We start from the raw sequence: 18193 nt of genomic DNA, 5'->3' as shown, positions 1-18193 counted from the left end.
TCACTGAATCACATCACTGAATCATCATCACTGAATCATCATCACTGAATCATCATCACTGAATCATCATCACTGAATCATCATCACTGAATCATCATCACTGAATCATCATCACTGAATCACATCACTGAATCATCATCACTGAATCATCATCACTGAATCATCATCACTGAATCACATCACTGAATCATCATCACTGAATCATCATCACTGAATCATCATCACTGAATCACATCACTGAATCATCATCACTGAATCATCATCACTGAATCACATCACTGAATCACATCACTGAATCATCATCACTGAATCATCATCACTGAATCATCATCACTGAATCATCATCACTGAATCATCATCACTGAATCATCATCACTGAATCATCATCACTGAATCATCATCACTGAATCATCATCACTGAATCATCATCACTGAATCACATCACTGAATCATCATCACTGAATCACATCACTGAATCACATCACTGAATCATCATCACTGAATCATCATCACTGAATCATCATCACTGAATCATCATCACTGAATCATCATCACTGAATCATCATCACTGAATCACATCACTGAATCATCATCACTGAATCATCATCACTGAATCATCATCACTGAATCACATCACTGAATCATCATCACTGAATCATCATCACTGAATCATCATCACTGAATCATCATCACTGAATCATCATCACTGAATCACATCACTGAATCATCATCACTGCATCATCATCACTGAATCATCATCACTGAATCACATCACTGAATCACATCACTGAATCACATCACTGAATCACATCACTGAATCACATCACTGAATCATCATCACTGAATCACATCACTGAATCACATCACTGAATCATCATCACTGAATCATCATCACTGAATCACATCACTGAATCATCATCACTGAATCATCATCACTGAATCATCATCACTGAATCACATCACTGAATCATCATCACTGAATCACATCACTGAATCATCATCACTGAATCACATCACTGAATCATCATCACTGAATCATCATCACTGAATCACATCACTGAATCATCATCACTGAATCACATCACTGAATCACATCACTGAATCACATCACTGAATCATCATCACTGAATCATCATCACTGAATCAACATCACTGAATCACATCACTGAATCACATCACTGAATCATCATCACTGAATCACATCACTGAATCATCATCACTGAATCATCATCACTGAATCATCATCACTGAATCATCATCACTGAATCATCATCACTGAATCATCATCACTGAATCATCATCACTGAATCATCATCACTGAATCATCATCACTGAATCATCATCACTGAATCATCATCACTGAATCATCATCACTGAATCACATCACTGAATCATCATCACTGAATCATCATCACTGAATCATCATCACTGAATCATCATCACTGAATCACATCACTGAATCACATCACTGAATCATCATCACTGAATCACATCACTGAATCATCATCACTGAATCACATCACTGAATCATCATCACTGAATCATCATCACTGAATCACATCACTGAATCATCATCACTGAATCATCATCACTGAATCACATCACTGAATCACATCACTGAATCATCATCACTGAATCATCATCACTGAATCATCATCACTGAATCATCATCACTGAATCATCATCACTGAATCATCATCACTGAATCATCATCACTGAATCATCATCACTGAATCATCATCACTGAATCATCATCACTGAATCACATCACTGAATCATCATCACTGAATCATCATCACTGAATCATCATCACTGAATCATCATCACTGAATCATCATCACTGAATCATCATCACTGAATCATCATCACTGAATCATCATCACTGAATCACATCACTGAATCACATCACTGAATCACATCACTGAATCACATCACTGAATCATCATCACTGAATCATCATCACTGAATCACATCACTGAATCACATCACTGAATCATCATCACTGAATCATCATCACTGAATCATCATCACTGAATCATCATCACTGAATCATCATCACTGAATCATCATCACTGAATCATCATCACTGAATCACATCACTGAATCATCATCACTGAATCATCATCACTGAATCATCATCACTGAATCACATCACTGAATCATCATCACTGAATCACATCACTGAATCATCATCACTGAATCACATCACTGAATCACATCACTGAATCATCATCACTGAATCATCATCACTGAATCATCATCACTGAATCATCATCACTGAATCATCATCACTGAATCACATCACTGAATCATCATCACTGAATCATCATCACTGAATCACATCACTGAATCATCATCACTGAATCACATCACTGAATCACATCACTGAATCACATCACTGAATCATCATCACTGAATCATCATCACTGAATCAACATCACTGAATCACATCACTGAATCACATCACTGAATCATCATCACTGAATCACATCACTGAATCATCATCACTGAATCATCATCACTGAATCATCATCACTGAATCATCATCACTGAATCATCATCACTGAATCATCATCACTGAATCATCATCACTGAATCATCATCACTGAATCATCATCACTGAATCATCATCACTGAATCATCATCACTGAATCATCATCACTGAATCACATCACTGAATCATCATCACTGAATCATCATCACTGAATCACATCACTGAATCATCATCACTGAATCATCATCACTGAATCACATCACTGAATCACATCACTGAATCATCATCACTGAATCACATCACTGAATCATCATCACTGAATCACATCACTGAATCATCATCACTGAATCACATCACTGAATCACACCACTGAATCATCATCACTGAATCATCATCACTGAATCATCATCACTGAATCACATCACTGAATCACATCACTGAATCACATCACTGAATCACATCACTGAATCATCATCACTGAATCACATCACTGAATCATCATCACTGAATCATCATCACTGAATCATCATCACTGAATCATCATCACTGAATCATCATCACTGAATCATCATCACTGAATCACATCACTGAATCATCATCACTGAATCATCATCACTGAATCATCATCACTGAATCATCATCACTGAATCATCATCACTGAATCATCATCACTGAATCATCATCACTGAATCATCATCACTGAATCATCATCACTGAATCATCATCATCACTGAATCATCATCACTGAATCATCATCACTGAATCATCATCACTGAATCATCATCACTGAATCATCATCACTGAATCACATCACTGAATCATCATCACTGAATCATCATCACTGAATCATCATCACTGAATCATCATCACTGAATCATCATCACTGAATCACATCACTGAATCACATCACTGAATCATCATCACTGAATCATCATCACTGAATCACATCACTGAATCACATCACTGAATCATCATCACTGAATCATCATCACTGAATCATCATCACTGAATCATCATCACTGAATCATCATCACTGAATCATCATCACTGAATCATCATCACTGAATCATCATCACTGAATCACATCACTGAATCATCATCACTGAATCATCATCACTGAATCATCATCACTGAATCATCATCACTGAATCATCATCACTGAATCACATCACTGAATCATCATCACTGAATCATTATCACTGAATCACACCACTGAATCATCATCACTGAATCATCATCACTGAATCACATCACTGAATCATCATCACTGAATCACATCACTGAATCACATCACTGAATCACATCACTGAATCACATCACTGAATCACATCACTGAATCACATCACTGAATCATCATCACTGAATCATCATCACTGAATCATCATCACTGAATCATCATCACTGAATCACATCACTGAATCATCATCACTGAATCATCATCACTGAATCATCATCACTGAATCACATCACTGAATCACATCACTGAATCACATCACTGACAGCACTGTATTCCTCTGGCAGCGAGCGATCGAGCAGCAGGTGGAGGAGCGGCAGCAGCGCCGGGACGAAGAGGAGGCTCTGAGGAGACGCGAGGAGGAGGAGGAAGAGCGCCGGGTGCAGCAGGAGAGAGAGAGGCTGCAGAGGCAGTACGAGAGGGACGCGCTCAGGGAGAGACACAAGGTACCACAGGAGAGGGACCACACGAGAGGGACACAAGGTACCACGGGAGAGACACAAGGCACCACAGGAGAGACACAAGGTACCACGGGAGAGACACAAGGTACCACACCAGAGAGACACAAGGCACCACACCAGAGAGACACAAGGCACCACACCAGAGGGACACAAGGTACCACACCAGAGGGACACAAGGTACCACGGGAGAGGCTCTGAAACGGTCACTTCATGAGCTTAGAACTGGACGGCCCTGGAGCTCCTGTTCCAAACACATCCATCATGACGTCTCTGAGGGAAAGTGACCTCCTCGACTGCAGACAGCAGAAGTACAGAGAGCAGGCTGTAAATGAATGACTGAGACATTTAAAATACAGTCCACACTGCCCAAAGTGACAAGAATAAACAGACAAAGGAACGACATCTATACACAGAGAAGCTAAACAAATCGAGCAATAATGTGAAAGCCGAGGTCTAAGAGTGACGTAAACTCTGAATGGCAGGTCGAATACTCAAAGAAGCTTGTTCCAAAGTTTGGGTCCATGCAGGGCTCTTTTAATTTTTTATTTTTTTATTAAGCAATGTATAGTACAGTAGTGTAAAATCATCGAAACAATAATAATCAACATTTTTCAGTAGTTTCACATGGAAATCACCTCTAGAGATTAAAACGATGCTTTGCTGGACCAGTGCAGGGTCATAAAAAACAAACAGTAAGAAAAAAAAGAGAGGAAAGCAAAGGGAAAAAAGAGGTAAATAAATAATAATACGCTCGGGGGTTTCAGGATTTAAATGAAGACATTCAACCCTGTACAGCACAGTCTTTGCCTTCTGTTTTTCAGACAATTTCAGTGAGAGAATGTCTTGTTTGAAGCCGTTATAAAAGGCAGAGAAACATGGAGTTTACATGAGTGAATATGATACTTTGACATCAGTAATAAGAGATTATTTAAATAAATAGAGTTACTGTTTTGTAAGTTAGATTCAAACAGACCAAACGATAAACTCTTCCAATGTAGAACAAAATGCTTTTCAATGTTTTCATGAATAAAGTCACAGAATTTCTGCCAAAATAATAAAACACTTGGACAGAACCAGAAAAGATTCAGGATGAACTTTACAAAAACTACAATCAACATCAATGTCTTTGTTAGATCTGTTTTGACTGCAGGGTTTGTTAAGTCATGATGTCATCGCTCCACTTCCGGGTCTGGCGGAGCTTTAGCCCGATTCACTCTAATAGATACAGACGCATCTCTGGAATCGCCCATATATGGTCATGTTTGAAAACAGTTAAGGGGGAAAACTATTTTGAAAAAATGAAAATTTTCTCTAATTATTCAAAAACGACTTTAACAAACGCTGAATTATGAAATTGGTTTCTACTAAATAATGATAAAAAGACATGGGGAGGAGCAAAGTGGTTCAACAGCCCATAAATACATGAATAACGGAGAATGCTAACATGATGCTACATGTTAGCATCGTGCTAATGCTAACGGTTAGCTAGCGCTTGCTACAACTGCCGTTTTTTTCACTTCTACTGAACAATCTGCTGTGAGAAAATATCCATATGGGCCTGATTTACACCTGACTTTATTTATGTGATAAATAAGTTCATATTCCAACAGAAAATGGCTAAAAAGAGGGAAAATTGTGTTTCTCTAAAGATTCTATTTTCCCCCTCGGCGAAGCCACGCCCCCTTCTATGACGAGACGCGTCTGTGTCTATGGGATTTAGATGATTTTAAAGGAACAGGCCACCGTTTTCCACACTGAGATATGTTCTTACCTGAGCTGTGACGAGTTCTTTAGGACCTGTCTGATCTTCAGTCAGGTAAACACAGCGCAGACGGCGTTAGCATTTAGCCTCTCCCTCTCTCCTCTATAGCTCCAAAACAGGTCAAGATAGAAGCTACCAAGCTCTTCCACGTTTTCCCTATTTAAATATGGTTACGTGAAGTGTTCCACTACAAAGTATAATTACACACAATTAAACAATGTGGATTTTCCAAGCGGATAAAAGGGGGGACTATATTGTAAGGCGTAATAATACCAGGAGTAGTTTGGCATCCGCGCAGTAAAGTGAAGATATTACTGCGTTATAACATTTGGAGCTATATATTAACGCCGTCTGTGCTGTGTTTACGTGACTGAGGGCACACGTGAAGACCAGACAGGTACACATCAACTCGTCTAAGCTAAGAACATATCTCAGTGTGTAAAACCTGGTCCTTTATGTAATAGTTATAGTCAGTCAGACAGATAAAAAAGTTGGTTTAAATTGCTAAAAAAGTTCAAGATGGCTCCTTTTTAGACCACATGGCAGAAGATTAAACACATGTTGGTTTTGTAAATGGGGTGGGCAGGTTTGTGTCATGGGGGGACGATTTTCTTCATTGCCAAAGCACCAAAAACCGAAACTCACAATTTTAGTCCAAAGTAAAGCACCTTTTCTCTACAAATATAGGTTTTGCTCACAGTATATGACCTAATGGGTGTTTTGCCTTTTCATGCATTTGGTCTCTGATTTATGAATGAATGTTATGAATGGGCGATACAGGTCACACTCCTGGGCCATGTGCAGTTTTAAGCATCATTATTACATCATGTTAATCAAAGATATGTTCATTCATGTTTTAGCTTTGAAAACCCCTTAACTCCCACCTGAACCGAGCACATTTTCTCCAGCTTTACCCCAATCCAAAAGCTTCTGGAAAAAAGGTGTGAAAATAGCAACAAAACTGAGACGAAAACAAGGACGGAAATTTGATAAAAAAATGACAAAAAAAGATAAAAAATTGACAAAAAGAGACGAAAACAATGATGAAAATGTGAAAAAAAAAAGTGAGGAAAAAATGGACGAAAGAGAGACAAAAAATGTACAAAAAATGTACAAAAAAATGAGAAAGGGTTAGTGTTAACCCTAACCCAATAAAAATGGAGAAAAAGGTACATTTTTTGTCCGATCACTCCGCCCCTGTGTGGGGGCGGGGTGACGGGCCCGCGACCTCGCCGAGATGTGGGCGACCTCGCGGGCTTGAGCGCGACGCCTGCGCCTGTTTGGCGCCTGCGTCTGCCTCCGACTCTACGACCAAGAGCCATAGTGACCGCTGCCATGACGACGGCACTGGTTACTGATCTCTGGAGTGATGTCATCAGTGAGAAATGTGCGCTCAAGTTTGAAAGACTTTATTTAAAACACAAACAGACAGAGACGATCCTGCAGTCAGTATAAAGGGTGGTCAGTGTTTGGTTCTTTAGCTGCGATACGACAACTGAGACTATTGTGTCGAATCGCATTTTGTTGAGAAATGTTTTTGCTTTTAAGTTTGTGATTGAAACATTAAACTATGGGATGATCTGCTGAAATGATCCTTTGATGATGTTGCAATGGGATTTTCATTTCCTATGTTTGTGTCTCAACATGAGCTCTATAGTTTGTTTAACCCCTTAACTCCCACCTGAACCGAGCACATTTTCTCCAGTTTGGCTTTACCCCAATCCTAAAGCTTCTGGAAAAAAGGTGAGAAAATGGCAACAAAACTGAGACGAAAACAATGATGGAAATGTGACCAAAAAATGCCAAAAAATGACAAAAATGAGTTGAATACCCAACAAAAAAATGATGGAAAAAAAATGTGATGACGTGAGGAAAAAGATCCTCTGGGTTCAGGCGGGAGTTAAGAGGTTAAATATGAAAATATCTTCATTTTGCCTGGAGAAATTGTGAGCAGTAAATTCTCACTGGGTCTTTAATCTGCTGCTGTTTATTTATTTGGGCAACTTGGGCTAATTTCCCTCCGTCGTCCCCCATGTGCACTCTCAAACACACTCTCAGTCATCCAGGCCTATTGTACATGTTTTTAGTGGTCAGGGAAACCGGACCTTCTAACCGGTCGTACAGCGTTTACAGCGTTTAATGTCAGCAGGAGATTCAGAGAAAGTGGAGTTTTGTGCTTTGTGTTTGTTTGTGAGACTGTCAAGCGTTTGGACTTAGCTGATTATTGTGTTTGAGTCACACTTAACAAACTTATATACAAACAGTTCAGGGAGATATTCTGGCCCATCCAGTGCTTTAAAAAACAATCATAGGATTTGAAATTGTATTTAAAAGGCACCGGCCGATGAAGAGACTGTAGCTCTGGAGTAATGTGGTGAAAACGCCTTATAGTCCAGACGTGTAGAGCTAAACATGTGGACTGTCCTGCCGGTCAGAGCAGGGCAGATGTGGCTTTACTTTAGGGATCAGACGGAGCTGGAAGAAGCTTTAACCACAAAGGCCACATCAGTCCACATGTCCCCAAAGGACCTGAGCGACCCGGGGGGGTTTCCTGCTTTCACTCGTCTCTGGAGAAAAGCTGCTACAAAGTGGAACGAAGCAAATGTAAAGCAAAGTGTTTGTTCTTCAGGAGCCGTCCAGTCCAGAAGCAGAACCTCCGGTCAGAGACGACACTGAGCCTCCTCTGCAGTCCAGCAGTAAGTAAAGAGAAGAACATGTGGAATAATAGTTTAACCCTTAACTCCCGCCTGAACCGAGCACGTTTTCTCCAGTTTGGCTTTACCCCAATCCAAAAGCTTCTGGAAAAACGCTGTGAACATAGCAACAGAACTGAGACGAAAACAATGATGAAGATGTGACAAAAATGTGGCAAAAAAGTGACGAAAAAAAAGACAAATAATTTGAAAAAAATTGGGGCAAAAAAGTGAGAAAACTTTGACAAAAATGTGACAAAAAATTACAAAAAAATTGCAAAAAAATGACAAAAAATGTGACAAAAAGTGACAAAAAAATGACAAAAAATGACAAAAAATGACAAAAAATGACAAAAAAAATTGCAAAAAAATTACAAAAAAATTACAAAAAATGTGACAAAAAGTGACAAAAAAATGACAAAAAATGACAAAAAATGACAAAAAAATGACAAAAAAATGACAAAAAATGACAAAAAAATGACAAAAAATGACAAAAAATGACAAAAAAAATTGCAAAAAATGTGACAAAAAGTGACAAAAAAATGACAAAAAATGACAAAAAATGACAAAAAATGACAAAAAAATGACAAAAAAATGACAAAAAATGACAAAAAAATGACAAAAAATGACAAAAAAATGACAAAAAATGACAAAAAAGTGACAAAAAAATGACAAAAAATGACAAAAAATGACAAAAAAATGACAAAAAATGACAAAAAATGACAAAAAATGACAAAAAAAATTGCAAAAAATGTGACAAAAAGTGACAAAAAAATGACAAAAAATGACAAAAAATGACAAAAAATGACAAAAAAATGACAAAAAAATGACAAAAAATGACAAAAAAATGACAAAAAATGACAAAAAAATGACAAAAAATGACAAAAAAGTGACAAAAAAATGACAAAAAAATGACAAAAAATGACAAAAAAGTGACAAAAAAATGACAAAAAATGACAAAAAATGACAAAAAAAATTGCAAAAAAATTACAAAAAATGTGACAAAAAGTGACAAAAAAATGACAAAAAATGACAAAAAATGACAAAAAATGACAAAAAAATGACAAAAAATGACAAAAAGTGACAAAAAAGTGACAAAAAAGTGACAAAAAAATGACAAAAAATGACAAAAAATGACAAAAAAATTGCAAAAAAATTACAAAAAATGTGACAAAAAGTGACAAAAAAGTGACAAAAAAATGACAAAAAATGACAAAAAATGTGACAAAAAAATGTGACAAAAAAATGACAAAAAAATGACAAAAAATGACAAAAAAAGTGACAAAAAAGTGACAAAAAAATGACAAAAAATGACAAAAAATGACAAAAAAAATGACAAAAAATGACAAAAAATGTGACAAAAAGTGACAAAAAAGTGACAAAAAAGTGACAAAAATGTGGCAAAAAAATGACAAAAAATGTGACAAAAATGTGACAAAAAAATGACAAAAAATGACAAAAAAATGACAAAAAATGACAAAAAAATGTGACAAAAAAATGACAAAAAATGACAAAAAAAAGTGACAAAAAATGTGGGGAAAAAAAGACAAAAAAGTTACAAAATGAGTTGAAAACCCCCCCCAAAAAATGATGGGGAAAAAATGTGATGACGTGAGGAAAAAGATCCATTCAGATGAGTTTTGTAGGTCTTTCAAATGAGGCGTTACACTGGCCTACAGGATTTGGGTAAAGCTGAACTGGCTCTCGGTTCAGGCGGGAGTTAAGAGGTTAATTAACATGTTTTAACCGAGCACATTTTCTCCAGTTCAGCTTCACCCAAATCTAAAAGCTTCAAAAAGATGCGAAGAGATGAAATGTACAAAAATAAAGAATGAATGTACTTTTCTAGCGGTATCCAATCAGGAAGAGAGTCCAGAGCCGAAGGCGGGCCCAACACCTGTCAATCATCAGCGAGACACAGCCGTTCAAACAGGTGGGACGTTTAAATCTTTTCTTATTGTGTTGATCTGAGGTTTCCAGTCTGTCCCGTCTGTCGTTCACAGAAGAGGTGCACATTTGTGAGTCCCTGAACCCAGAGACCGCTGGGGAGGCCCCGGACCGAGCCCCGGGCCGAGCCCCGGACCGAGCCCCGGACCGAGCCCCGGACCGAGCCCCGGACCGAGCCCCGGACCGAGCCCCGGACCGAGCCCCGGACCGAGCCCCGGACCGAGCCCAGGTGTTACAGATGTTACAGAAGGGCTTCGGGGCAGACGTGTACGAGCCGTTCGCCCGGACCGAGCGCAGCACCAGGAAGAGACCGGAGTGGAACACGCAGAGGTACGACCACAGCAGGTCCCGTCCCACAGCCGGGGGGTCTGAGCCCCACAGCCGGGGGGTCTGAGCCCCACAGCCGGGGGGTCTGAGTCCCACAGCCGGGGGGTCTGAGTCCCACAGCCGGGGGGTCCCACAGCCGGGGGGTCTGAGTGCTGCTCCTTTTGGTTCCAGACCCAGTCGGCGCTTCGTCCCGGCGTCCCAGCGTTACCCGGAGGAGCTGCAGAGACAGAGGCAGGAGAGCAGGCTGAAGAGGCAGGCTCAGCTCCTGTCCCTGCAGAGAAACCCCCCCAGCCAGAGCAGCCAGAGCCTCAACCCCCCCACAGAGCACGACCAGGATCCATCAGACACGCACAGAGGCAGCCAGGTGAGTGAAGGGTCTGTGTACGAGTCCCACCCACTAAAACATGGGACACAATCAAGACTTAAAGGAACAGTCCACCGTTTTTCCACACTGAGATATGTTCTTACCTGAGCTGTGACGAGTTCTTTAGGACCTGTCTGATCTTCAGTCACGTAAACACAGCGCAGACGGCGTTAGCATTTAGCCTCTCCCTCTCTCCTCTATAGCTCCAAAACAGGTCAAGATAGAAGCTACCAAGCTCTTCCACGTTTTCCCTATTTAAATATGGTTACGTGAAGTGTTCCACTACAAAGTATAATTACACACAATTAAACAATGTGGATTTTCTAAGCGGATAAAAGGGGAACTATATTGTAAGGTGTAATAATACCAGGAGTAGTTTGGCATCTGCACCAGGTCTGGGCAGCCAAACCCGCCCAAAAATATCGGCAAACCGCGGACATACGGCGCAGCTAGAATTTTCAATAATGTCTTATTGTATAGCCTTGGATTTGCCTTCGAAATAGTGATTTTGATCAATTCAACATTGATTACAGCAAGGCAAAAAAACGCGGACAGTTTTTTTCACCCATGGAATGGCTTTAAAAACCGCCCAATTCCGTGGTTTAACCACAGACCTGGCAACCCTGATCCGCACAGTAAAGTGAAGATTACTGCGCGGATTTTGAACTACTCCTGGTATTATTACGCCTTACAATATAGTTCCCCTTTTATCCGCTTAGAAAATCCACATTGTTTAATTGTGTGTAATTATACTTTGTAGTGGAACACTTCACGTAACCATATTTAAATAGGGAAAACGTGGAAGAGCTTGGTAGCTTCTATCTTGACCTGTTTTGGAGCTATAGAGGAGAGAGGGAGAGGCTAAATGCTAACGCCGTCTGCGCTGTGTTTACGGGACTGAAGATCAGACAGGTCCTAAAGAACTCGTCACAGCTCAGGTAAGAACATATCTCAGTGTGGAAAAACTCTGGTCTCACTACTGCCACCTCAGGTCATACGTGTAACTGCAGCTTCTATATTAAGCTCGTGCGTGACGGCACTTCTGACCTGAAGTAACACCTTTCTGAGTGACAGTGCAGGATCTTAGAGGCAGGTGTGACGAACAGGTCTGAGCTCATTCTACACATGAGGACATGACTGGAACATGTAGGAAAATACTTCATTTTAAACATTTTTCAACTCCATTTCATCCCTTTTAAATGATGAAAAAGTGACAAAAATGCGATGAAAAAAACGTTTGAAACTGATGGCAACAACAAGGAAGAAGTTCTGTTTGGATCTGTTTTTGTAGGTCTCACCTTTTTTACTGACCTATAGGCTCCTGTGCAGAAGCTTTTAGATTTGGGTGAAGCTGAACTGGAGAAAACACGCTCCGTTCATTAAGAGGTTTATTACTAACTATGATCTGGGGTTGTCACTATGAGCCCAAAGATCACCTGACGACATGAATATCCTGAAAGACCAAGTTATTCCATCAATGGACTTTTCCTGATGGCTCAAGACTCTGGATCTGAAACCGTCACTCCCACAGCCCAGTAGAAACTCGGACTCTCCAACCTTCAAATCAGAATCAAAACCCACCTGTTCCTAAACCCCCTTTTTGTTTTGTTTTATCCCCACATGTAAAGCGTCTTTGAGTGTCCAAAAAAAGCGCTATACAAGTCTGATGTGTTATTATTTATTATTTATTAGAAGCTTTTTTGAAACAATGACCACAGCGAGCGAGCGCTGTCAGAACGTGCGTTTTTGTGCCGCCTTTTAAAGCTCATTGAACTGAAGCACAAAAATCCTGCCTCGAAACCAGCTTTTGTGGCCCCACAGCTTCTTGTTGAATTTACACACATTTCCAGAGATGGTGCTTTTTCCTGCCAATGTAATTATTCTGCACAAACAGATCCTCCAACACTGACTTTGGTGAGTCTAAATAAAGGCTTCAAAACTTCAAAATGCCGCCGTTGATGAAAAAACTTGAGACACCCCTGGCCTAAATCAACCATAATCATCAGTTAGTTATGGTGTGACTTTTCATTCCTTGGTGATAGTGAATCCTGACACTTAAGAACCACTGAACTTTCATGTCATGTCAAAAACATACTGTAAATACTTTGATTTACTTAATTCAAATTGCATGTATTCATTTTGTTCTTCAGGCGGAGGCGGTGGGACAGATGGTGGAAAGGTGAGCTCCTTCAGCCTGGAGGAAAAGGTTCATTGATGCTAAAATGAATTGTGGCGATTCTCTAAACCGGCCGTGTGTTCCTGTCTCCTGCAGGGGGCGCTCTCCCGTCCACAGTGAATCTCCAGCTCCAGGTTTTCTCCCGTATGTTCGAACAGACGAAGTGTTTAACCAGAGCTCGCAGGACTCGGAGGCAGGTGAGTCCCAGGAGAACTGGAACTAATGCTGTTTTAGTTTAGGTTTTGGTCTTCAGACAAACCACCTTCACCTCTTCACCCCCACCTGAACCCAGATGAACAGGTGAAAAGTAAAGGACAGACTGGTGGAACAGTTCAGCTGCTGGTAGATGCTGATGCTTTTATGTGACTCCAGTGTTTTACATTCTAATGCCGTCTGGCTGGAGAAAAGCACAAGAGCGTTCAGATCATCATCAATGACCTCTAATGAGAGCGTTCAGATCATCATAAATGACCTCTAATGGCTGTTCATCATTAGCGTAGCATTAGCTCTTCCTGTGCAGAACTGCATTCACTGAAATGTTTCCTTTTCGTCTCCACTTCCAGCTCCTCAGCTTCTGCAGAAACGTCAGAGACAACAGGAAATCATCCGAGGCCTGGCCCAGCTCCGAGAGGTGAGGAACCTTCTTCTCTTGTTACTCCTTAGGTAACGATAACTCTCATTACTCCTTACTCAGGTAACGATAAATCAGTGCGATGTCGCGATAACGATACTATTGCGATATTTCACTAAACCGTTTCAACCCCCCCCGGTCTGCCAGTCCCACTGTCCCCGACCGCCACGTGATGTTGCAGAGACGTGTCAGCCAAGACAGTCCTACAACATCCAGAGACTTAAGGTACTCAGGGCGAATCTCATCCACCCCCGGAGCCACCGAGGAGCTTTCTCACCACCTCGGTGACTTCAGCCCCGGTGATGGGCGAGCCCACCTCCGAGTCCTCAGCCTCTGCTTCCTCATTGGAAGACGTGACGACGGGATTGAGGAGGTCCTCGAAGTCCTCCTTCCACCGCCCGACGACATCCCCAGTCGAGGTCAGCAGCCCCCCACCCGCACTGTACACAGTGCTGGTGAAGCACTGCTTCCCCCTCCTGAGGCGCCGGATGGTTTGCCAGAATCTCTTCGAGGCCGACCGATAGTCTTCCTCCATGGCCTCCCCGAACTCCTCCCAGACCCGAGTTTTAGCCTCTGTGACCGCACGAGCTGCAGCTTGGCCTGCCGGGACCTCTCAGCTGCCGGCAGGGGCGTAGCACCAAATTCTGGGCCCTGGGTACAGACTATCTTGGTGGACCCCCCCCCCCCCCATTTAAAATTCACATTTCATATAACAGTGGTTTAGTGGTTTGACAGTGCAGTTCATTTATATTCTAGTATAACTTTATTATATATACCTTAACTAAGGGAAAAAATGGGTTGGCCAAAAATATACAAACACAGATCCAATCCAATGGGTACTTAGTTCATGGTTTGTTTTATTGTTTGTTTGTTTCAAGTCAGTGTTTGACTTGAAATTGCATCTGATTTGGCTTCAGTTACAGAAATTGAATAACCTTTAATCCTGTGGTGACATAAATATTTAGATTAAGGTGGAATATTCTACTTTCATTGGGCCAATTGAAATGGCTAGTTTTAGGTAGAGCATAATGATTATTAGCATCATATTAAACAGGACGACTGCACCAGGACATGGGATATTTGTGCTGAGAATAACACATTTGTGACTTTAAAATAGGCATTAAAATGCTATTTTACATAAAATGATGATACTATGACGTCTCTGTGGCCACAGGCCTGAACAAAAAACTCAAGGGCTTCAGTCTGACTCAGTCTCACCATATTTGAAGCCTTTACCTTTAAGTGTATTGTCAGTAAATTGCTGTTGTAAAAAGTTACACTGGAATTGACTAAATGGCTCGAGCTCCACCGTTTCAGTAGAACCAGGTTGACTCGTCTCCAAAGCTGTGCATTTATAATGCGTGAATCCAAATGCGCGCGGCTCATTAGCATCATTAATTCGGCGAAAACGGCGTGCGCGACCTGTGGCTTTGTCCCTGTATTGGCCTGAGGCTCAATTATAATAAATATGAGGAAAGAGAAACTTTAGAGGTTAAAACGAGAGAGAGAAGGAGCTCTGTCTCTGTCTCTGTCTCTGTCTCCTCTTCTCAGCGCAGGCAGAGGCAGGACTCACTTCATGTTTAAGTGTCATTTATGACAGAAAGTTTCCTCTCAGCTCCACTAGAACAGGCTAGTGTTAAATAAAAGCACATGAGAGCGAGGCCAGACTAATATCTGTCTTTCCTCATAGCTCTGCGTACATTACAGAGTCCACCTCATCAAAGTCACTGCTGAGCTGAAGCTGGTGCTGAACACCGGTGTGTGGGCTGAACTATTTGGCACATTTTTGAAGGGGTGTCAGGGCCCTGAGATATTATCAATCATTATTGTTTGTGCAAAATTCTGTGTAGCAACCGTTGTATTTCAGCCCGGTTGTTCAGTTCTTATAGTATCAATTATGAGGAAACTTAGAAAGTACAACACAGAACGCTTTCTGCAGCATTTTTGAGGCCCCTCCCTGCTCTGGGCCCTGGGTACTCAGTACCCTTTACCCCCCCAGTCCGACGCCCCTGGCTGCCGGTACCTCTCAGCTGCCTCCGGGGGCCCACAGGCCTTAAAAATCCCAAATCCAAATCCTCCTGACCGGAGATCACAGCTACAGGCCAGGGTAACGCCTGATTTCAAAGCCTTGCATTTTTTAAAGCTTTTTGTCACGTTTTTGCTGCGTTTTCATCTCCATTTACGTCTCATTTTTGTCTCTATTTTTTATGCTTTTTTTTTCAAGAACCTTTTGGATTTGGGTAAAGCTGAGCTGGAGAAAATGTGCTCGGCTCAGGTGGAGGTTAAGAGGTTAAAAATCACAACATCAGCGCCACAACAAGACGAAAAGGAAACTTTAAAACAGGTTTAAAGCCTTAACGAGAACTTTTGCACATTTAGCATTTTTTTTTTGGCTGAGTTTGCAAAAAAATGTGTGGATCTGATGAAGACTTTTGATGTTACCAGATATTGTGGCTTCATATATTGTGTGATAGGATATTTTTTGCGATATTGTGCAGCTCTCCTCCTCTCTCCATCCAGAACCCTCCTCTCATCAGGGCCGTTCTGACCACCTCCTCCTCCTCCTCCTCCTCCTCCTCCTCCTCCTGCTCCTCCTCCTCCTCCTCCTCCTCCTCCTCCTCCTCTTCTTCCTCCTCCTCCTCCTCCTCTCCTTTAATAATCCTGAATGATCTTTCTCGTAGGGTTTGCTCCAGAAGCAGCGAGAGCTGGAGTCGGACCTTAGCCGCCGTGACGACCACCTCAGACCCGTCTCCTCCACGATGACCTCCCGCCGTGAACTCTGACCTCCCGCCGTGAACTCTGACCTCCCGCCGTGAACTCTGACCTCCCGCCGTGAACTCTGACCTCCCGCCGTGAACTCTGACCTCCACGATGACCTCTGACCCGCAGAGGTCCCGTCCCGTTTCCTGCAGCAGCACTTTGAGGCAGAGACTCTGCTGTATTTATTAAAGTTTAAACTACGACTGTCTCGCCTTTAATGAGCAACACAAACGATCTTCATCAGCAGGAAGAAAAAAGCACAAAAACATCCTCTGAAAACGTGAAAAAGTGTTTAATCTGAAGTGGTTACAAATCCAACAGTAAATCACAGCCTCTGTTCAGCGAGAGCAGCGAGGAGGAAGGACAGCGGAGAATATCCACAAACACACAGGAGACTAGATCTGTCCTACTGTAGACCTGGTCCTGGATCAGTCCTGTTTCAGACCTGTTTCAGACCTGTGCTGGTCCTGGGTCAGTCCTACTGTAGACCTGGTCCTGGGTCAGTCCTACTGTAGACCTGGTCCTGGGTCTGTCCTGTTTCAGACCTGTGCTGGTCCTGGGTCAGTCCAAGTAAAGAACAGGCCACCGTTTTTCACACTGAGACATGATCTGACCTGAGATTAGACGAGTTGATCCGTACCTGTCTGGTCTCTTGAGCACATGTACAAAAGACCAAAGATGTTGTTCGCGTTTGGCCTCTCCCAGTGTATTCCTTTAGCTCCAAACGGGCAGAAGTTAAAGACCAGACAGGTACGGATCAACTCGTCTAAGCTCAGAACATCTCAGTGTGAAGAACTATTTATTTTACTTTTTGGTGTATTTGGTCAGGACAGTGCGTGTTAATGAACATACATGTGTCTCATGCATGTAAACGAGCCACACCAGGTTGTAGCCTTGGGGTAATTTCCATCCGTCGTCCCGCGCTCTATTGTACATGTTTTTAGTGGTGGGGAAACCTACACAGACACGAGAACATTCCAACTCCACACAGAACAGCCCCGTCCAGGTGGGAATCGAACCCGGGACCTTCAAGCCGTGAAGCACGACTAACCACTGTCTATGCTGAACTACCGGGCCGCCAGTTTTACACTTACAAGCGCTAGTTTTAGTTTAAAGGGATATTTCTGACATTGATAACAAGGCCCAGATGTTGCTGATTTCTGTAATTCATGCAGTTCTTATATTTGAAGAGTTTTGTGGCGCTAGGCTAGTGCGAGGCTAGTGCATGTCTATGGTATCAGCTAGCCTGCATTAAAAACAGTCAGAGCACCTGAGTCAAATCACTGATAACACCAGACTAACCATATAAATGTCTGTGTCCATAGAGTCATTTAAAAGACCTGA

The 18193-nt window shown here is 41.7% G+C and overlaps 1 protein-coding gene across 1 annotated transcript in view; it reads left to right on the top strand.

Moving 5' to 3' along the window:
* ccdc66 (coiled-coil domain containing 66) overlaps window positions 1-16872 on the top strand; it is a gene marked incomplete at its 3' end in the record, with an annotated part of 40167 nt that extends 23295 nt beyond the window's left edge. The window contains exons 13-20 of the mRNA XM_079556549.1: window positions 4016-4174; window positions 8581-8647; window positions 10648-10921; window positions 11090-11282; window positions 13433-13461; window positions 13555-13655; window positions 14022-14089; window positions 16771-16872. Of these exons, the coding sequence (XP_079412675.1) occupies window positions 4016-4174; window positions 8581-8647; window positions 10648-10921; window positions 11090-11282; window positions 13433-13461; window positions 13555-13655; window positions 14022-14089; window positions 16771-16872 (993 nt within the window). The remainder of the gene's footprint in view (window positions 1-4015; window positions 4175-8580; window positions 8648-10647; window positions 10922-11089; window positions 11283-13432; window positions 13462-13554; window positions 13656-14021; window positions 14090-16770) is intronic.
* Window positions 16873-18193: the final 1321 nt, after the last annotated feature.

This window comes from Gobius niger, assembly GCF_951799975.1.
Source record: "Gobius niger genome assembly, chromosome: 5".
NCBI lineage: Eukaryota > Metazoa > Chordata > Actinopteri > Gobiiformes > Gobiidae > Gobius > Gobius niger.
Note: the sequence above shows the minus strand (reverse complement) of the source record. Positions and strands in the feature narration are given on the sequence as shown.